Source organism: Oncorhynchus gorbuscha, linkage group LG10 (genome assembly GCF_021184085.1).
Source record: "Oncorhynchus gorbuscha isolate QuinsamMale2020 ecotype Even-year linkage group LG10, OgorEven_v1.0, whole genome shotgun sequence".
NCBI classification, from domain to species: Eukaryota; Metazoa; Chordata; class Actinopteri; order Salmoniformes; family Salmonidae; genus Oncorhynchus; species Oncorhynchus gorbuscha.
This window is the reverse complement of record NC_060182.1, coordinates 63,434,186-63,457,532: the sequence shown is the minus strand read 5'-3', so window position 1 is coordinate 63,457,532 and position 23,347 is coordinate 63,434,186. Positions and strand designations below refer to the sequence as shown.

Below are 23,347 nucleotides of genomic sequence, written 5' to 3'. Positions count from 1 at the left end.
CTACTGAACAGCACAAACACATTGAGAGAAGTTACAGGACTAAGGGAAGTTAGTGGAGACAAGGGGAAGTTACTAAACTAGACTGAGGAAAGTTACTTAACTAGACGAAGGAAAGTTACTAAACTACACATAGAAAAGGTACTTAACCAAACTAAAGAAAGTTACTTAACTAGACGAAGGAAAGTTACTAAACTACACATAGAAAAGGTACTTAACCAAACTAAAGAAAGTTACTTAACTAGACGAAGGAAAGTTACTAAACTACACAAAGGAAAGTTACTTAACTAGACGAAGGAAAGTTACTAAACTACACATAGAAAAGTTACTTAACTAGACGAAGGAAAGTTACTAAACTACACAAAGGAAAGTTACTGAACTACACGAAGGAAAGTTACTTAACTAGACGAAGGAAAGTTACTTAACTAGGATAAAGAAAGCTACTTAACTACACAAAGGAAAGTTACTAAACTACACAAAGGAAAGTTACTTAGCCAAACTAAAGAAAGCTACTTAACTACACTAAGGAAAGTTGCTTAAATAGACTAAGGAAAGGTACTAAACTAGACTAGAAAAGTTAGTAAACTAAACTAAGGAAAGTTACTGTAGATTAAGGAAAGTTACTGTAGACTAAGGAAAGTTAATTTACTAAGGAAAGATACGGAATACTACAGATAGTTACTAAACTAAGGAACGTTACTGTAGACTAAGGAAAGTTACTAAGCTTTAGTAACCAAGGAAAGTTACTAAACTAGTCCAAGACTAAGGAAAGTTACTAATTAGATGAAGGAATTAGACTAAATTGGCTAAGCCATAACTACCTGTGGGGGGACGGATCAGAGAGAGAGGAGAAAGAAAGAAAGAGAATGATAGAAAGAGTTGGAGAAATAGAAAGAGGGAAAGAGACGGAGAAAGATGCAGAGAAAAGGGAGAGAATGAGGGAGAGACTAGAGACAAACGTGCCTCTGATTAAGAAGTGATATCGAACAGATGAAAACCGGGAAAGAACACTGCAGGGCTTCTGACTTACAGTACAGCATGTTTGATCAATGGAAAATGTTTTGAATGTTGGGGATGTATTTGTCATGCCCGCTGGTGTCTGTATAATGGCTTCCCATCTTTCCCCTGTGTGTTAGGGTCCGTTCCGTGGGCCAGCGGAGGTGTGGGCTCAGAGACAGCGTGGTCTCGAGCCGTCTCTGAGAGTCCAGACCTCCATCTCTGACCTGGAGCAGGCCCAGGACCAGCTACGCTCTGGAGAATGGAGGCACCACACCACGGAGACCATGTCAGTACACACGAACACAGATGCAGCCTTTTGTCCTAATGGATAGCAGTTATATGGTACTTTTCGTCACATGAAAAAGGGCTTTACAGTGTGTGTGTGTGTGGATAATAGACTTCATCCACCTCCTGTGTGTGTGTGTGTGTGTGTGTGTGTGTGTGTGTGTGTGTGTGTGTGTGTGTGTGTGTGTGTGTGTGTGTGTGTGTGTGTGTGTGTGTGTGTGTGTGTGTGTGTGTGTGTGTGTGTGTGTGTGTGTGTGTGTGTGTGGCTCACACCTGAGCCTTTTGGGGAGACTGACAGTACAACTGCAGCTCTACAGCAACAGCAGGACTACAGCAACGGCAGCACTACAGCAACAGCAACATCTGAAGCATCAGAACACATTCCTTCCACAACAGAACATAATCACAGTGTAACAGGGGATTATCATCACCCCACTTTAGACTAGAATGGCTGTTTAACTCTGTAGTTTAATTACCAGCTCACTTTGTTATATTCAGACTATATTCATACACAACCCCATTACCACAGCGCGCACACACACACGCACACACACACACACACGCACACACACATATAAATGCCTGATCCTACACACACACTATGCACACAGAAACACCACAGATAGTTCATGTGGGAATCCGATTATTCTCGGTATGTGTGTGCGAGCGTGTGCGTGTATCTGTCTGTGTGTGCGTCTGTTCGTGGGCAAAGAGAAACGCCATTAACCCCCTGTTTGATCCACCAGCCGCCAACACCCACACTCATTTCAACTAGACATTTCAAGGGACCACACTGAATTTGCCTGCGTACCCTCCTTGTCACCCCCACTCTCTCTCCCTTTCCAGTTGAATGTGTCTCTAATGAGTTATCAGACTCTCCAGTGTAGCGTGATGATGATGGTTTTGGGGGGGTGGGGTTAAAGTGGCTGAGGTGACAACTTCACATCTGAAGAGAACACTGTTACAGTACTGAGCGATTTCCCCTTTTAGTCAAAATTGGCTATATTGTAAAAATTTGTGTGCTTTTTGGTCTTAATTTAAGGTTAGGGTTGGGCATTAGGGTTAGCAGTGTGGTTAATGTTAGGGTTAGGGTTGCACATTTTGGGGAATATTCAGAGGTGGAAACTTTCTGTGGGAATTAACGGAAATATATGCAAATTAATATTAATACCATTTAAATGTAGATGTTTTTTTATATATATTTACCATATCATATGGAGACAAACATAAACCTTATCATAAGTAGACATAATTGCAAATGATTATATCTTTCCAAAAACTATTTAGTTTACGAATTGAACTTTAATTAAATGAGTTGACTCTTCACGTAGGATGATTTCACTGAAAAACAAAAGAAAGGGAATATTGAATGATCCCCAATGATCCATCACATCTCCCAAAAACGTTTTCAACATACATCTGTAATATGATAGTCTAGAAACTAAAGCTTTGGTTATCTTCCTCTGAGGCTTCAATGTCTTCTCCCTGGACCTCCTCAATGTCCACCTCTTGAACATCAGACTCTGAGGCCTCATCTTCACTGTCACTTTCCAACCTTGTTGAGGATGGCTCGTTGTCAGGCTCAAAAAGCCTCAAATTTGCCCAGATGGCCACCAATTTTTCAAACCTATTGCTCAGCCTGTTGCGTGCTTGGGTGTGTATGTTCCCAAACAAGGACCAGTTGCGCTCTGATGCGGCTGATGTTGGTGGGATATGGAGGATGGAGGCAACAGGGGAAAGAGCCTCAGATCCACAAAGTCCTTTCCACCAGGTGGCTGATGAGATATGTTGGCACGACTGCCATATTGCATCTCCATCCCAAAGCCCTTGCTTGGAAGTGTATTTCACCAGACTGCCAAGAACCTTGCCCTCATCCAGGCCAAGGTGGCGAGACACGGTAGTGATGACACCATAGACCTTGTTGATCTCTACACCAAACAGGATGCTCTTGCCAGCATACTTGGGCCTTCAGCTCATCTGCATTGAAGAGACCGGTGTGTCTGTGCTCTTGTAGAATACTGGTTGAGGGGTGGAGATGATATAGTTAATTATTCATTGCCCACAAACATTTGACCACCCATCAGAGATGATTACAATACTGTCTGCTTTCTCTATGATTTGCTTGACCTTCACTTGAACTCTGTTGAACTCTGCATCAAGCAAATGAGTAGATAAAGCATGTCTGGTTGGAGGGGTGTATGCTGGGCGAAGAACATTCAGAAATCTTTTCCAATACACATTGCCTGTGAGCATCAGATGTGAACGAGTTGCATACACAGCTCGAGTAAGACATTCATCAGCATTTCTCTGACTACGTTCCTCCATTGAGTCAAAAAAAAACTTCTGATTCCAGGAGGACCGTGAGCTGTTGCTATCGATAAGGTGTCTGATTCATCATTTTCACCTCGAATTAGAAGTGGAGGGACTTTTGTCAGAGGTTGCTTGTTGTGAGCGCTGAGGGAACTTTAGGCACCCGTCAGATGATTCTGCATCTTTGTTGGATTCTTCACATATGATTTGGCACAGTATTTGCAAATGTACACAGCTTTTCCTTCTACATTAGCTGCAGTGAAATGTCTTCACACATCAGATAGGGCCCGTGGCATTTTCCTGTAAAGATTAGAAAAAATTAGTTAAAAAAAATATAAAATACAATTTCATGTACAGATAAATAGTTAAGCAGTTAGATTAAACAACTCCTTTGTGAGAAAAATGTGTTAAAATGAAACATGTATGGAAACAGGTGAATTAACACTCCTCAGTTAACAGGCTCAAGCAAGCTAAAACCCACATGGTAGCAAAAACTAACTAGCAGAAATTGTTAAGTTAAAAATGATTTAAACACACTTTGCTGTAAGCTATTATTTACCAGTTAACAAAAAATCATGTAGGTCATATAAAATATATTCACCCCACCCAGTATTGTAATCAAAACTTACCAGAAAGCATGTAGTCCTTGGCTCAGACAGTGTAGTAGTGTGGGCTCAATAGCATCTCATTAGTGTGCGAGATCTTGAGAATCAGCTGTACATGTGATGGAAGAGGGCACTGCACATGTGATGGAAGAATGCACTGTGCATGCAGAGGGTTTGCAATTCCATTGAATTGGGGATAGTTTAACCAAAATATGCCACAATACCTAGAATTGCCCTATGTTTCCCACAGAAAAGGTTCACTGTTATGAGCTAACTTTTTTGATGAATTTAAGCTAGTGACCACTCTGCAGAGCCTCCTCCAGAACAAGATTCATGACAAAAACAAAATCTTCACTAATGCTAGTGGGTCATTGTCTTCAGTACATGCTCAGATGGGAGTGTATACATATGACCACTTATTGAACAGGATGTTACCAAATGAAGACTCCTGAATACAAGCTATAGTACAGGACAAGTGGGCTCTGCCTAGACCCAGAGAAGACAAAGAGACTGGAGATGTGAGAAAGAAAGTGATGCAGTCCTTCAGTACCCTGGTCACACACAGCCTAAAGCATCTGAGAGTCCAGGTTTAACAGGCACATTATCAGTCTCAGTTGACTGAAACAACACAGTCTGCACGCACACACACACACACACACACACACACACACACACACACACACACACACACACACACACACACACACACACACACACACACACACACACACACACACACACACACACACACACACACACACACACACACACACACACACACACACACACACACACACACACACACACACACACGTCTGTCTCAGTTGACTTAAACAGCACAGTCTGCACGCACACACGCACGCATGTACTCACACACATCTGTCTCAGTTGACTGAAACAACACAGCCTATGTAGTCACACACGGACACGGGAGACTGATCAACTCAACAACCTCCCCCTGCTTCTCTCTCTCTCTCTCTCTCTCTCACCCCCTCATGGTTTTTGGTGGCAGCGTCTGTTCTCATATGCCCATGTGTGTGTGCCTGTGTGTGTGTAAATGTGTATGTGTGTTGTCACCGGGCCCGGCAGCTCGGCCTCAGCCCAAAGATCCCTGGTGAGGAGTCAAACTTTCCTTAATAGCCCTGAATGAATAAAAACTAGCCTATTAAAAGGCAATCGGGAGGCAATAAGAGCTGTGAGTGGAACCAGCCGGCGAGGCGAAGCATGCCCGGGCCCAGTGCAGCCTGGGACATTGGGGCCACATTAATATCACGCCGCTGATGTCCCTCCCATGTGCACATTAGCTCGGACTGCTGGGTAATCTGTCTTGTAGGGTCTCTGGTGGCCACAGAGTGTCTTTGCCGCCTTGTTTGTGTTTGTGTGTAGACGTGTGTGTGCGCGTGCGTGGGCGCCATGCAGGACCATCACTTAAACTGACCAATTCCAGGTTTGTCATGCCACCTTGTGTGGTGTACACGTCCCTCTCTCTATAACTATGTACAGTAGGAAATTACTTCACTAGCTCTTGAATACATCAGACTAGTGATAGATGCTGATTATTTATTTGCTACATGCATTATATTATTGGCAAACACAATTTCCACACAGCCTGAGATGTTAATGTAAGTGCTATTTCATTTAACTAGGCAAGCCATTTAAGAACAAATTCGTATTTACAATGACGGCCTACCCCGGCCAAACCCTAACCTGGATGACGCTGGGCCAATTGTGCGCCGCCCTATGGGACTCCCAATCACAGCCGGTTGTGATACAGATTGGAATCGAACCAGGGTCTGTAGTGACGCCTCTAGAACTGAGATACAGTGCCTTAGACCGCTGTGCCACTTTTGAGCCCACTATACATACGCGAACGCTACTATACATACACCAACTCAACAAGTAGGGTTTTAATACAAACCCAGCTAGCACATTTGGTTCCTTGACAGTTGTGGGAACGTAAGATTTTCGTTTCCCATTGGTTCTGGGAACGAAGCCATAAGATTCCTGACCGGTAACGTTTTTAAACGTTCTGAGAACGGAAGTGATTATTTTGCCTGTTCTAGGAACATACGTTTTTAGGTTGCAGGGAGGTTCTAAGAACGTTTTACTATGGTTCCCTGGGAACATTTTTCAGTAAAATGTTGAATAAAATTGTTAGTTTAGGTTAACTGCTTTGAGCTCAGATAGGACACTTGGAAATGAATTTGCTTAGGTATTAATCATGCAAACCCATTTCTTTTTTTATTCTGGCACTTCGTCAGTGAGATTCAAACCTTTGAACTTCTGCTCTTTATCCATAGAATTAGTACACTGCGCCACCAGGATGGCAGGCATGTCACCTGTAATAAAAGTCAGTATTTGGTGTCCATCCATGTCTGAGGACGTCGGAAGATGATGTGGAAACTGACCTCTAAGGGCAATAGTGAGTAATGGAGTCCAGGTGAGTCCGGTGAAGCGCTGGTGCGACTAACGATGGTGACAGGTGTGTGTAATGATTAGACGTCGGCTGAGGGGTGACGTGGGAGCCTGTCGAGCCGGCCTAGGCGTGACGTGGGAGCCTGTCGAGCCAACCGAGGCTTATGAGCCTCTCGAGCCAGCTGAGGCATGGGAGCCTGACAAGCCAGCTGAGGCATGGGAGCCTGACAAGCCAGCTGAGGCATGGGAGCCTGACAAGCCAGCTGAGGCATGGGAGCCTGACAAGCCAGCTGAGGCATGGGAGCCTGACAAGCCAGCTGAGGCATGGGAGCCTGACAAGCCAGCTGAGACATGGGAGCCTGACAAGCCAGCTGAGGCATGGGAGCCTGACAAACCAGCTGAGGCATGGGAGCCTGACAAGCCAGCTGAGGCATGGGAGCCTGACAAGCCAGCTGAGGCATGGGAGCCTGACAAGCCAGCTGAGGCATCCCCGGTTGCTTCGGCAGCGGGACCCAACAGCTCCAACAAAAAAATAAAAAACTCCCTGATGCTTCCAATTGTGGTGTCTGCATTCTGTAACGATTCCGTAACTACAGACGCTGGGAGACGGGAAGCAAGTATAGGGTGAGGATTTAATAATAAATAGACATGAAACTAAACAAGAACCGTGTCTGGACAAGAGAAACAAAACAGCATCAATTCAGATATGGGAATGAAACTGAGGGAGTGACAAATAGAGGGGAGGCAATCGATGACGTGATGGAGTCCAGGTGAGTCCAATGAAGCACTGGCGCGCGTAATGATGGTGACAGGTGTGCGTAATGATGAGCAGCCTGGCAACCTCGAGCGCCAGAGAGGGGGAGCGGCGGCAGATGTGACAATCTAATTCTGACGTGAGACTATGAGAGTTTGTAAAGGATGGGTCTAGCATACCATGTTGTTTTTTTTAATCATACAAAGCTGTTTGTTTTAGTCGATTCAAACAGACCCCATTTCAATGGAAACAAGCACTCAACAAGCACACACCTGAACAAACTTAACAAGATAGAGGCTATAGAGAGTTTGTTGGTGCTGATAACAGAATGTGTATGTTTTTCAAATAACAGTCTTATAACGTTATTTGAACGTTACTAATGTTTTCTTGTAGTTTTAATGGAAAGTGTTCTGAGAACATTACTTTAAACAGAACCATGAGGAAACCTGTATGAAACGATATGCTGAATTACTGAAACCACCTCAAATTGGTTCTCAGATGGTTATGTGCTAGCTGGGTATCCTGCACGATTCCCAGAACTTCGTGGGAAAGATGTTTGCAAAATAACCATAGGACAACCACACTCTCACCAAGCTCTAAGAAACACACGATTCTCAGAATGTTATGTGCTAGCTGGGTGGCGCCTAGGTAGCTTCTTTGTTTGTTTGTTTAGTGATGTACTCAAGTTGACCCCCCCGGACACACACACACACACACACACACCTAGTGCACAGGATACATATTCCCCCAAGCAATGTGTCTGGGGTGTAATTTACAAAATCAACCTGACGGAAATGAACAGCTGGCTTTCCTCCTCAGCAATAGCGATTTACCCTGAACACCAGCAAACAACGAAAAACAACCGCACACACACCTAACTCTTATATGTAGCGATAAGCTCTGCAGACAAAAAGTCCCATTTGGCTGCAGAAACACACACTATAGAGCAGGGGTGTGCAACTCCAGTCCTCGGGGGCCTGATTTGGTGTCCCACTTTTTCTCCATCCCTTGCAAACCCAGCTCATTAATCAAATTGCATTCTAAACTGAAGATCATGATTAGGTGATTATTGGGGTCAGGTGTGTTAGCTGGGGCAAAACTCTGACACCAATCGGGCCCCCGAGGACTGGAATTGCCCACCCCTGCTGTAGAGGCTCTTTGAGTGTGTGGGGGGAATTTGGATGGAAATCAGACATGTGTGTGTGTCTGTGTGTGTTTAACGGGAGTAGTGATGGTGTGTTTCCTGGGTCATTTCCACTGTGTGGTCAAAAGCAGAGAGACATGAGACAAGGCCTGCATCGTTAGACTGGACCAGCAGGCATTCATATAATATCAGACTGGGATGGAGATGAAGAGAGGAGCCTGCCATCATGAAGGGAGGGATGGAGGGAGGCGGGATCGAATCGGAGGCCCATACTGAATGTTGTGTCTAGGAGCTGTCTTAGAGATGGGGCTTCGGTTTACAGAGATCGGACTGTATATTTTCTTGAAGGTGCACTGGATTCTATCGAAACAAGTAGATACCTCGTGACATTACTGTCGACGTTGTTGACATGAGACTTCATAGGTCCTCTCCTCTCCTTCTCTCCAGGTTCCAGCCGTTCTCTAAGGCCCATCAGAACAGGAGTTATGAGAGGATGCTCCACACCTCCTCTTCCTTCCAGCCTGTCCCCTACGGGACCAAACACTTCAGAGAGGAACACCAGGAGAACCTGCAGGGGAAACAGGTACCCATGTCGTTTTCTTTGTGCGTGTGTTTTCCCGCTGGGAATTCCTGTTCCTCTCACATCATCCTCTGAATGATTCAAGTCAACCTTTTTTGTTGTTGGACATACCGCTATCTTTTTGGCTATGTTGTTATTTGAGATATGAGTCCGTTCAACACACAGCCTCAGTTTAAGAAACAACACTCGCTTTTACACATGGAGAGAACTCTAACACAACCTCCCAACTTCAGCTATACACATTTGTCAAACCTGACAGCAATTTAATAAATCCATGCACTCTCTCACGCGCAAATGCGCACGCACGCACACCACACACACACACACACAATCACCCTGGCCACAGTCAAATTCCACCCCCCCCCCACACACACACACACACACTGCGGGGATGCATACGTAAATGAGTGGGCTGTGGCAACAGCAGTGTGGTCGGCCCCCGGCCCCAGGCATTAGGTAATTGAGTGTGTCTTTGCTCAAGGCCTTTCATGGATCAGGGTTTTTTATTAGCTCTGTTCCCAGCAGCCACAGCCCCGCAGCGCGCACACACACACACACACACACACACACACACACACACACACACACACACACACACACCAATTGCCTGGAAACGAGGCAAATGAGAGAACACTTTGCCCAGAATGAGATAAACAAGGCGGCACGCCACAGGGTCTCCCGCCGCTGACGGCAGGGGTAGGATATGTCGCGTGTCTCAGCAACACTGGACACTTTGCTAGGGGGATGTGTGTGTTGAGATGTGTCAAGCAGGGTTTCCGTCATGAAAATGTTGCGCCGGACATTTGACCGGCAGCATTTTAATTTACCAGACAATCGAGAAATTTACCGGACCCATAATGCATTGGGTGCGTAACCTGATTAGGGCGTCTACCCACGCTGCTCAGAGTGACAGAAATCACAATCACATGTAGATTATGGTAATTCATATTAACAGAACATGCAAGTCTAGGATGCAACTATGTATGTCCTTCTTACCGAATTCCAATGTGCACTTTGATGATGTTAGATTCACTTTCCACATTTACTTTTCCTCAGCCAAGTAACGAACAGCAAATCCCAAGCCTATATTAATCTACTGTCCCCCATAGTAGAAAAGTTAACCTATTATATTGGTCAGCTTGTCGAGAAAAAATGGCCTATACCAAACAGGCTCTGGGACAATAGATCCCAAATGCGTACAACCAATAGAAACAGGCTACAGTAAATAGCAAAGTTAAAAAGCAATGATTCTGATGCAACAGATCAGAACATTTAGCTTAAAATTTTGCAAAAGGATTATTTCTTCACATTATAAGCGCAGCACTTCGCACCATACCGTAGGCACCGTAGGCTACGCCCCAATGTTAGTTTAATCTGTTAGTGCTAATCTGAAACTTTCCCAAAATTATGCAGAAAAATGAATCCATGCTTTTGTTACTTCTAGGTCAGGCTACTGCAATGCTCTACTTTCCGGCTACCCGGATAAAGCACTAAATAAACTTCAGTTAGTGCTAAATACGGCTGCTAGAATCCTGACTAGAACCCAAAAATGTGATCATATTACTCCATTGCTAGCCTCCCTACACTGGCTTCCTATCGAGGCAAGGGCTGATTACAAGGTTTTACTGCTAACCTACAAATCATTACATGGGCTTGCTCCTACCTGTCTCTCTGATTTGGTCCTGCCGTACATACCTACACGTACGCTACGGTCACAAGACACAGGCCTCCTAATTGTCCTTAGAATTTCTAAGCAAACAGCTGGAGGCAGGGCTTTTTCCTATAGAGCTCAATTTTTATGGAATGGTCTGGCTACCCATGTGACAGACGCAAACTCGGTCTCAACCTTTAAGTCTTTACTGAAGACTCATCTCTTCAGTGGGTCATATGATTGAGTGTAGTCTGGCCCAGGAGTGTGAAGGTGAACGGAAAGGTTCTGGAGCAACGAACCGCCCTTGCTGTCTCTGCCTGGCCGGTTCCCCTCTTTCTACTGGAATTCTCTGCCTCTTACCCTATTACAGGGGCTGAGCCACTGGCTTACTGGTGCTCTTTCATGCCGTCCCTAGGAGGGGTGCGTCACTTGAGTGGGTTGAGTCACTGATGTGATTTTCCTGTCTGGGTTGGCGCCCTCCCTTGGGTTGTGCCGTGGCGGAGATCTTTGTGCGCTATACTCAGCCTCGTCTCAGGATGGTAAGTTGGTGGTTGAAGATATCCCTCTAGTGGTATGGGGGCTGTGCTTTGGCAAAGTGGGTGGGGTTATATCCTTCCTGTTTGGCCCTGTCCGGGGGTATCATCGGATGGGGCCACAGTGTCTCCTGACCCCTCCTGTCTCAGCCTCCAGTATTTATGCTACAGTAGTTTATGTGTCGGGGGGCTAGGGTCAGTTTGTTATATCTGGAGTACTTCTCCTGTCTTATCCGGTGTCCTGTGTGAATTTAACTATGCTCTCTCTAATTCTCTCTTTCTTTCTCTCTCTCGGAGGACCTGAGCCCTAGGACCATGCCTCAGGACTGCCTGGCATGATGACTCCTTGCTGTCCCCAGTCCACCTGGCCGTGCTGCTGCTCCAGTTTCAACTGTTCTGCCTGCGGCTATGGAATCCTGACCTGTTCACCGGACGTGCTACCTGTCGCAGACGTATTATTTGACCATGCTGGTCATTTATGAACATTTGAACATCTTGGACATGTTCTGTTATAATCTCCACCCGGCACAGCCAGAAGAGTACTGGCCACCCCTCATAGCCTGGTTCCTTTCTAGGTTTCTTCCTAGGTTTTGTCCTTTCTAGGGAGTTTTTCCTAGCGAACGTGCTTCAACACCTGCTTGCTGTTTGGGGTTTTAGGCCTGGTTTCTGTACAGCACTTTGAGATATCAGCTGATGTACGAAGGGCTATATAAATACATTTGATTTGTGAATACATTTGAATTTGATTTGATAACCAATAGAAGTTGAGAGAGAGGCTACTGGTTATAATTGCCTCCACGGATCAAATCAAATCAAATTTATTTATATAGCCCTTCGTACATCAGCTGATATCTCAAAGTGCTGTACAGAAACCCAGCCTAAAACCCCAAACAGCAAACAATGCAGGTGTAAAAGCACGGTGGCTAGGAAAAACTCCCTAGAAAGGCCAAAACCTAGGAAGAAACCTAGAGAGGAACTGGGCTATGTGGGGTGGCCAGTCCTCTTCTGGCTGTGCCGGGTAGAGATTATAACAGAACATGACCAAGATGTTCAAATGTTCATAAATGACCAGCATGGTCAAATAATAATAAGGCAGAACAGTTGAAACTGGAGCAGCAGCACAGTCAGGTGGACTGGGGACAGCAAGGAGCCATCATGTCAGGTAGTCCTGGGGCACGGTCCTAGGGCTCAGGTCCTCCGAGAGAGAGAAAGAAAGAGATAATTAGAGAGAGCATATGTGGGGTGGCCAGTCCTCTTCTGGCTGTGCCGGGTGGAGATTATAACAGAACGTGGCCAAGATGTTCAAATGTTCATAAATGACCAGCATGGTTGAATAATAGTAAGGCAGAACAGTTGAAACTGGAGCAGGAGCATGGCCAGGTGGACTGGGGACAGCAAGGAGTCCTCATGTCAGGTAGTCCTGGGACATGGTCCTAGGGCCCAGGCCAGTTGAAACTGGAGCAGCAGCATGGCCAGGTGGACTGGGGACAGCAAGGAGTCATCATGTCAGGTAGTCCTGGGGCATGGTCCTAGGGCTCAGGTCCTCCGAGAGAGAGAAAGAAAGAGAGAAGGAGAGAATTAGAGAACGCACACTTAGATTCACACAGGACACCTGAATAGGACAGGAGAAGTACTCCAGATAAACAAACTGACCCTAGCCCCCCGACACAAACTACTGCAGCATAAATACTGGAGGCTGAGACGGATATGGTCGGACTTTGACTAGGCTACTTTGAAGCAACATAAAACATGCTTCACAATATGTAGTAAAACATTCAGGTTTCAAACAATTAAGTAGCTACGGTATGTTTTCAAAATGCATTCTGCCTCCAGCTCAATGCAAATTGGTGTGTGACGTACTGATGAAGCCTTCCTTCCATTGCCTATGCGTTTGAATGGCGAATGGGAAGCGCGCTTCAATGAGGCTACCAGTTGAGAAATAGGCCTAGAAATCGTAGCTCTTTTTTAATCGTGGCCGTCCAAACTTTTTTTTTTTAACACACGATTGCATTTCGAATTGTTGCGCAGTGATTGGGCTTTTAAAAGCTCTGTCTGACAGATTATCAACTCAAAGGCTCTGGACCTGTATGCTGTGCATTTGTGATAAATACGATACATAACGAATATACACACGCCAATATAATTCCACTAAATTATGCAAATGAACCCATAGACCAATAAGCATGACCGGCCAAATGTATTTACACACGACTGGTACTTCCATCAATTAATAGGCTTAAAAGCAAAAGGGATTTTTTTTCTTCTCGCAGATAATCAATCAAATTGATTTAGAAACCCCTTTTTAAGTTAGCAGTGCTTATACAGAAACCAAACCTGAAACCCCAGAGAGCAAGCAATGCGGCTATTTTCGCACGGTGACTAGGTAAAACTCTAGAGAGGCTGGAACCTAGAAAGAAACCTAGAGAGGAACCAGGCTCTGAGGGGTGGCCAGTCCTCTTCTGGCTGTACCTGGTGGAGATTAGAAACCTAGAGAGGAACCAGACTCTGAGGGGTGGCCAGTCCTCTTCTGGCTGTGCCTGGTGGAGATTAGAAACCTAGAGGAACCAGGCTCTGAGGGGTGGCCAGTCCTCTTCTGGCTGTGCCTGGTGGAGATTAGAAACCTAGAGAGGAACCAGGCTCTGAGGGGTGGCCAGTCCTCTTCTGGCTGTGCCTGGTGGAGATTAGAAACCTAGAGAGGAACCAGGCTCTGAGGGGTGGCCAGTCCTCTTCTGGCTGTGCCGGGTGAAGATTAGAAACCTAGAGAGGAACCAGGCTCTGAGGGATGGCCAGTCCTCTTCTGGCCGTGCCGGGTGAAGATTATAAGAGTACATGGCCAGTAAGGCCATGTAAACGTTCATAGATGACCTGCAGGGTCAAATAATAATCACAGTGGTTATAGAGGGTACAGCAAGTCAGGAGTAAATGTCAGTTGTGTGTGTGTGTGTGTGTGTGTGTGTGTGTGTGTGTGTGTGTGTGTGTGTGTGTGTGTGTGTGTGTGTGTGTGTGTGTGTGTGTGTGTGTGTGTGTGTGTGTGTGTGTGTGTGTGTGTGTGTGTGTGTGTGTGTGTGTGTGTGTGTGTGTGTGTGTGTGTGAGAGACAGAGAGAGACTAAACAGCAGGTCTGAGACAAGGTAGCATGACTGATGAACAGGTCAGGGTTCCATAGCCGCAGGCAGAACAGCAGAAACTGGATCATCAGCACGACCAGATGGACTGGGGATGGGGACAGCCAGGAGTAGTCAGGCCAGGTAGCCCTGAGGCATGTTCCTAAGCCTCAGGTCTTCCAGGAGGGAGTGAGAGAGATGGGAGAATTAGAGGGAGCATACCTAAGATCACATGGAACACCAGATAAGACAGGAGAATTACACCAGATATGACAGACTGACCCTACCCCCCTGGCAGACTATTGCAGCATAGATGCTAGAGACCGAGACAGGGGGGTCAGGGGACACTGTGGGCCCGTCCAAAGTTACCCCCGGACAGGGCCAACCAGGCAGGATATAACCTCACCCACTTTGCCAAAGCACAGCCTCCACACCACCAAAGGGATTTCAACAGAATATAGCCCACAAAGATCTCCCCCACCGCATGAGCCCGAGGACAGAAAGGCAGTGACTCAACCAGGTCGAGTATAGCGAAAAGCCTGGCACGACGTGATACACACCTCCTAGGGACGGCATGGGAGAGCGTGAGCAAGCCAGTGACTCAGCCCCCGTTATAGGGTCAGAGGCAGAAATCCCAGTGGAGCGAGGCGAGCCGTCCAGGCAGAGACAGCAAGGGTGGTTTGTCACTCCAGTGCCTTGCCGTTCACCTTCACAATCCTCAATCGTAGGACCTACTGAAGAGATCAGTCTTCAGTAAAGACTTAACGATCGAGACAGAGTCTGCGTCTCTCTGTAGGAGAAAGGCCTGCCTCCAAAAAGCCTAGATCTTGTGACCGTAGCGTAGGTGTAGGTATATACGGCAGACCAATTTGGAGAGAGAGGTAGGAGCAAATCCATGTAATGCTTTGTAGGTTAGCAGTAAAACTTTGAAAAATAGTCATTGTTTAGCTTATCTACAAAAACAATTCATAAAAACTTTCAGATTTTTGCAATGTTACGAAGATTGAAAAAAGGCTGCTCTTGAAATATTTTTTGCATGTTCGTCAAAAGATAGATCAGGATGCAGAGTAACATTTCTTTTAAATAAATATATTACAACATCGTCTTTGTATCTCAACATTGTTGTGATGTGGTTAACCGTAAAAACCTAAAGGGACATGATTGGAGAGATCATGGGAAAAGGCCACACTTGACCGTTGCACTGGAATCATTCCCATAGTGAATGGCTTGACCTGCTACGCTATGAAACCACACGGTATCGCTGAGACTTTGATGTTACCGGCCACAATTGACATGGTGAAAACAAGGCAGAGGCACAGAAACTCACAAGTGTCAGATGACACTGTTAAACAAAGAATGTATGCGATTGCTAGCAATCAAGAGGAATCTCTGACAGGACGACTCAAGAACTCCCCAGCTTATGCTCTCCAAATGGACGTTATGCCCATGGATAGACCTTTGTTTGCTACACATGCTATATTGTTCTGCCTCATGATTCCCGAGCATGAAAAGGCACAGGAGATGTTCAGTGTGCTCCCTGGCTATATTGGCAAAAAAAACAGATTCCATGGGATCGAATGGTGGGCTTTTACACAGGTGAGGCTCTATCTAAAGCGGGATGGCGGGCAGGCCTCTGCACTCTCGTTATGAATGTGTGAGAGCAACTGGTGGCAAAAGAGCTGAGCACAGAACTCCGAGATATACTGCAGCAGGTAACTTCCATTGTAAACCACATCCACTGCACACACCTGTTCACAAAACTATGTGGGGATATGGGATCAAAGCATGCCAACTTTCTATTTCACACGAGGCTTGGTGGTTATCGAGGGGGTGTTGGAAAGATTTTTTTGCATTGAGAGAGGAACTGTTGTCATTCACAATGGATGAAAAAAAAACAGACTTGGTTGAATTTCTGTGTAATGGAAAGAAAATGTCTGTTTGCCTATGTAACAGAAATATTTGGGAAACTAGACGAGCTGCCTGCAGGGGAAATACAAAAACATTCTACAGATGAGTGACCGAATCGGTGGATTGAGAGGAAAGAATTATTTCACGACTCTGACGAGCCCGAGGCGGAGGATATCAACATACAGCTGGCTGGTTATACGATGTACCGGCAGGATAGAACAGCGGCGTCTGTTAAGACAAGGGTTGGCACGGCGGTCTATGTATTTTTGTAAACAACAGCTGGTGCACAGTATCTAAGGAAGTCTCGAGCTACTGCTCGCCTGAGGTAGAGTTTAAGCAAACAAGAAAACTCTCACCCATCGATGGGGATGCAGTAAAGCAGGTTGAGAGCTTCAAGTTCCTTGGTGTCCACATCACCAACAAACTAACATGGTCCAAGCACACCATGACAGTCGTGAAGCGGGCCCAACAAGACCTATTCCCCCTCAGGAGACTGAAAATATTTGGCATGGGTCCTCAGATCCTCAAAAGGTTCTACAGCTGCACCATCGAGAGCAGCCTGACTGGTTGCATCACTGCCTGGTATGACAACTGCTCAACCTCCGACCGCAAGGCACTACAGAGGGTAGTGCGAACAACCCAGTACATCACTGGGGCCAAGCTTCCTGCCATCCAGGAACCAGGCGGTGTCAGAGGAAGGCCCTAAAAATTGTCAAAGACTCAAGCCACCCTAGTCATAGACTGTTCTCTCTGCTACCACACGGCAAGCGGTACTGGAGTGCCAAGTCGAGGTCCAGGAGGCTTCTAAACAGTTTCTACCCCCAATCCATAAGACTCCTGAACATCTAGTCAAATGGCTACCCAGACTATTCGCATTACTCCCCCTCCCCTCTCCACACCACTGCCACTCTCTATTGTCATCTATGCATAGTCACTTTAATTAATTAACTCTACCTACATACCTACATACTACCTCAAATAACCGGTGCCCCATTGACTCTGTACCGGCACCCCGCTGTATACAGTTGAAGTCGGAAATGTACATACACCTTAGCCAAATACATTTAAACTCAGTTATTCACAATTCCTGATATGTAATCCAAATAAAAATTCCCTGTTTTAGGTCAGTTAGGATCACCACTTTATTTTAAGAATGTGAAATGTCAGAATAATAGTAGAGAGAATGATTTATTTCAGCTTTTATTTCTTTCATCACATTCCCAGTGGGTCAGAAGTTCACATACACTCAATTAGTATTTGGTAGCATTGCCTATAAATTGTTTAACTTGGGTCAAACGTGTCTGGTAGCCTTCCACAAGCTTCCCACAATAAGTTGGGTGAATTTTGGCCCATTCCTCAAATCAAATCAAATCAAATCAAATCAAATTTTATTTGTCACATACACATGGTTAGCAGATGTTAATGCGAGTGTAGCGAAATGCTTGTGCTTCTAGTTCCGACAATGCAGTGATAACCAACAAGTAATCTAACTAACAATTCCAAAACTACAGTCTTATACACAGTGTAAGGGGATAAGGAACATGTACATAAGGATATATGAATGAGTGATGGTACAGAGCAGCATACAGTAGATGGTATCGAGTACAGTATATACATATGAGATGAGTGTGTAGACAAAGTAAACAAAGTGGCATAGTTAAAGTGGCTAGTGATACATGTGTTACATAAGGATGCAGTCGATGTTGTAGAGTACAGTATATACATATGTATATGAGATGAATAATGTAGGGTAAGTAACATTATATAAGGTAGCATTGTTTAAAGTGGCTAGTGATATATTTACATCATTTCCCATCAATTCCCATTATTAAAATGGCTGGAGTTGGGTCAGTGTCAATGACAGTGTGTTGGCAGCAGCCACTCAATGTTAGTGGTGGCTATTTAACAGTCTGATGGCCTTGAGATAGAAGCTGTTTTTCAGTCTCTCGGTCCCAGCTTTGATGCACCTGTACTGACCTCGCCTTCTGGATGATAGCGGGGTGAACAGGCAGTGGTTCGGGTGGTTGATGTCCTTGATGATCTTTATGGCCTTCCTGTAACAACGGGTGGTGTAGGTGTCCTGGAGGGCAGGTAGTTTGCCCCCGGTGATGCGTTGTGCAGTCCTCACTACCCTCTGGAGAGCCTTACGGTTGAGGGCGGAGCAGTTGCCGTACCAGGCGGTGATACAGCCCGCCAGGATGCTCTCGATTGTGCATCTGTAGAAGTTTGTGAGTGCTTTTGGTGACAAGCCGAATTTCTTCAGCCTCCTGAGGTTGAATAGGCGCTGCTGCGCCTTCTTCACGACGCTGTCAGTGTGAGTGGACCAATTCAGTTTGTCTGTGATGTGTATGCCGAGGAACTTAAAACTAGCTACCCTCTCCACTACTGTTCCATCGATGTGGATAGGGGGTGTTCCCTCTGCTGTTTCCTGAAGTCCACAATCATCTCCTTAGTTTTGTTGACGTTGAGTGTGAGGTTATTTTCCTGACACCACACTCCAAGGGCCCTCACCTCCTCCCTGTAGGCCGTCTCGTCGTTGTTGGTAATCAAGCCTACCACTGTTGTGTCGTCCGCAAACTTGATGATTGAGTTGGAGCGTGCGTGGCCACGCAGTCGTGGGTGAACAGGGAGTACAGGAGAGGTCTCAGAACGCACCCTTGTGGGGCCCCGTGTTGAGGATCAGCGGGGAGGAGATGTTGTTGCCTACCCTCACCACCTGGGGGCGGCCCGTCAGGAAGTCCAGTACCCAGTTGCACAGGGCGGGGTCGAGACCCAGGGTCTCGAGCTTGATGACGAGCTTGGAGGGTACTATGGTGTTGAATGCCGAGCTGTAGTCGATGAACAGCATTCTCACATAGGTATTCCTCTTGTCCAGGTGGGTTAGGGCAGTGTGCAGTGTGGTTGAGATTGCATCGTCTGTGGACCTATTTGGGCGGTAAGCAAATTGGAGTGGGTCTAGGGTGTCAGGTAGGGTGGAGGTGATATGGTCCTTGACTAGTCTCTCAAAGCACTTCATGATGACGGAAGTGAGTGCTACGGGGCGGTAGTCGTTTAGCTCAGTTACCTTAGCTTTCTTGGGAACAGGAACAATGGTGGCCCTCTTGAAGCATGTGGGAACAGCAGACTGGTATAGGGATTGATTGAATATGTCCGTAAACACACCGGCCAGCTGGTCTGCGCATGCTCGGAGGGCGCGGCTGGGGATGCCGTCTGGGCCTGCAGCCTTGCGAGGGTTACAGAGCAGGTGTAACTGAGTCAGGTTTGTAGGCCTCCTTGCTCACACATGCATTTTCAGTTCTGCCCACAAACTTTCTATGGGATTGAGGTCAGGGCTTTGTGATGGCCACTCCCAATACCTTGACTTTGTTGTCCTTAAACCATTTTGCCACAACTTTGGAAGTATGCTTGGGGTCATTTGCGACCAAGCTTTAACTTCCTGACTGATGTCTTGAGATGTTGCTTCAAAATATCCACATCATTTTCCTCCCTCGTGATGCCATTTATTTTATGAAGAGCACCAGTCCCTCCTGCAGCAAAGCACCCCCACAACATGATGCTGCCACCCCCGTGCTTCACGGTTGGGATGGTTTTCTTCGGCTTGCAAGCATCCCCCTTTTTCCTCCAAACATAAAATGGTCATTAAGGCCAAACAGTTATATTTTTGTTTCATCAGACCAGACAACATTTCTCCAAAAAGTACGATCTTTGTCCCCATGTGCAGTTGCAAACCGTAGTCTGGCTTTTTTATGGCGGTTTTGGAGCAGTGTCGATGTTGGACTCGTTTAATGTGGATATAGATATTTTTGTACCTGTTTCCTCCAGCATCTTCACAAGGTCCTTTGCTGTTGCTCTGGGATTGATTTGCACCAAAGTACGTTCATCTCTAGGAGACAGCACACGCCTCCTTCCTGAGCGGTATGACGGCTGCGTGGTCCCAAGGTGTTTATACTTGCGTACTATTGTTTGTACAGATGAACGTGGTACCTTCAGGCGTCTGGAAATTGCTCCCAAGGATGAACCAGACTTGTGGAGGTCTACAATTTTTTTTTCTGAGGTCTTGGCTGATTTCTTTTGATTTTCCCATGATGTCAAGCAAAGAGGCACTGAGTTTGAAGGTAGGCCTTGATATACATCCACAGGTACACCTCCAATTGACTCAAATTATATCAATTAGCCTATTAGAAGTTTCTAAAGGCATGACATCATTTTATGGAATTTTCCAAGCTGTTTAAAGGCACAGTCAACTTAGTGTATGTGAACTTCTGACCCAATGGAATTGTGATACAGTGAATTATAAGTGAAATAATCTGTCTGTAAACATTTGTTGGAAAAATTACTTGTGTCATGCACAAAGTAGATGTCCTAAACAACTTGTCAAAACTATAGTTTGTTAACAAAACATTTGTGGAGTGGTTGAAAAACAGGTTTTAATGACTCCAACCTAAGTGTATGTAAACTTCCAACTTCAACTGTATATTGTTATTTTTTACTGCTCCTATTTAATAACTTGTTACTTTTATCTCTTATTCTTATCCATATTTTTTTTAACTGCACTGTCGGTTCGGGGCTTGTAAGTAAGCATTTCATTGCAAGGTCTGCACCTGTTGTATTCAGCGCATGTGACTAATACAATTTGATTTATTGGAGAGAGAGTCTTTCAAAAGCGAACAATGCCCCCCTTTCCCTCGGCTGTGCATGTTTCTAACAGAAAACAGCATCAGTACGTGTCCCACACGAGTGATGACTGCTCACCTCCAGCGCTTGGAAGAGGACTTTGGGGCCTTCTTCCCAATCCCCTTGACTGTGATCCTGGCTCAGTTGACATGCCAGTAAGTGAAATCGAACAGCTGATCGAGCTGTCATGTGACCGAAATTCTGCAGACAACGCATTCCCGGGTCACTACGGAGGAGTTTTGGGAATAAATACCCTGCCATCAATAAAGGGAATAAATACCCTGCCATCTCCCTCTGAACCTTAATGCCGCTTTCAAAACAACTAGGACCTGGGCGCTCGGAAAACTCTGACTTCCGACTTCAGTGCGTTCACGACAACTGGAAAAAAAACAGGCTCTGACTGGGAAAAATGGTTTTGAATGGTCATCCAACTCGGAATTCCTTTCTGGAGCTCCATAGACCCACATTAAAAGTATTTGATGGTGAGTTGAGAAGACAATCAGAATTACTGCTGGAATGTTTTTCGATTGACTGCCATAGCCCCCGTATAATTATTATTCTTTTTAAACATTAATGACATGATTATTTTCACGTGGTTGGTGTCGCGCGAACTGTCCGATATCAAAATGGGGTCGTGGGCCAAAAAGTTTGGTAACAAACACCTGGTGTAGGTTAAAAGGCATTTTGGGAATATGTTTTGATGTGGGTGTATTTTATGGTTCAGGGGACTGGTCTAATTCTCTCTCACTCTCTGTCTCTCTCTCTGTCTCTCTCACTCTGTCTCTCACTCTCACTCTGTCTCTCTCTGTCTCTCTGTCTCTTTCTCTCTGTCTCTCTCTGTCTCTCTCTCTCTGTCCTCTCTGTCTCTTTCTCTGTCTCTCTCTCTGTCTCTCTCTCTCACTCTCTCTCTCTCTCTGTCCTCTCTGTCTCTCTCTTTCTCTCTGTTTCTCTCTCTCTCTCTATCTCAATTAAATTAAATTGCCTTTATTGGCATGGGAAACATGTTTACATTGCAAAAGCAAGTGAAATGGATAAACACAAGTGAAATAAACAATATTCCCTCTCTCTATCTCCCTCTCGCTCGGTCTGTTCTCTCTAACTTTAGAGGTGACTGGGGGAGTGTGTGTTTCTGTCTGTTGTTTTGTCGTTGTTGTTGTTATTGTGAGCCCACAGGCTGGCCCGATCAGTTAGCCTGCTGGAGAGCTAGCACCCCACCGCTGATTAACACACACAAACACACGGCATGGAGGAGACGCAGCGCTTTGACTGGATCAGGGAGCACACGCATGCACACGCGGACACGCACGCACACGCGGACACGCACGCACACGCGGACACGCACGCACATGCGGACACACACACGGACACGCACACACGGACGCATGCACACACTTTTTGAATTCAGACTTTTTTTGGGAGGTTTTGTAAGTGAGCACAACCACAGACCACTGTTCGACAGACTGCGTTTGTTCTGAATGTGACCACATAGCTGGCTACTTGGAGGTCTAGCTTGTAATATTCTAGTCACACTGTCTCTCACTTCAGTTGTGTTGCAACGAAATCCTGTTTCCCCAAAAACACAGGTAGAATCATGGTAAGTACTCAATGTGAATGTACAGACAGTGTATGACTCAACTGAACATACAGTATGAAGCTATCATAGAAACACATGGCTCACACTTGTCCGTTTGGTCTGGCCATTGGAGGCCTACTCTGGTCAGATTGTGTTCTCTGATACTCTGGGGAAAACTATTTCACCCAGACAGAGGAAGTGAAGATACCACTCACAGTTTAATCAGAAACCACCAAGTCATTACCTCACTCCAGTCTGCCTCTACTTCTACCTCTTATGGAAAAGGGCTTTTTTTGACTCCTTCATTTCTCAGCAGGGAAGCTTTTTTCCCATGATGATGATGATCCCAAGCTGGGAAACATAAATTGATTCTAAAGAGGAAATTAGATGGTGCTTATTACACTGTCTAACTAGTAATCCTCTGTCATTCGTCTGGCGTGTGATGAATGTCCTGCTTTTTGCCTACCTCTCCTGCTTAGCAATGAGGTGGCGTCAGAGAGAGCCTGCGCGCACACACACACACACACACACACAGTGATGCTTTCATACACACAGTGAAACAGACACACACACACACACCTACCTGGCTGTCTAATGAATCTCTATCGGCCTGCGCTCCTCTCCCATTGACTGAGGAGAAGATAATGATGGATATGGTGATTTTCAAGTGCATTTCTGATTAAATTATACCCATTTTTCTATTCTCTCTCTCTCGCTCTCTCTTTATTCTTACTACCTCTTCTCTCTGTGTGATGCGTGTGTGTGTGTGTGTGCTTGCACGTGCGTGCATGCATTCGCACGTCTCTCTTTGTGTGT

The 23,347-nt window shown here is 45.7% G+C and overlaps 1 protein-coding gene across 1 annotated transcript in view; it reads left to right on the top strand.

Moving 5' to 3' along the window:
• The window catches only part of spata17 (spermatogenesis associated 17), a 58,871-nt gene that overhangs the window by 19,707 nt on the left and 15,817 nt on the right, over positions 1 to 23,347 (top strand). The window contains exons 8-9 of the mRNA XM_046364498.1: positions 1,134 to 1,282; positions 8,957 to 9,092. Coding sequence (XP_046220454.1) covers positions 1,134 to 1,282; positions 8,957 to 9,092 — 285 coding nt within the window. The remainder of the gene's footprint in view (positions 1 to 1,133; positions 1,283 to 8,956; positions 9,093 to 23,347) is intronic.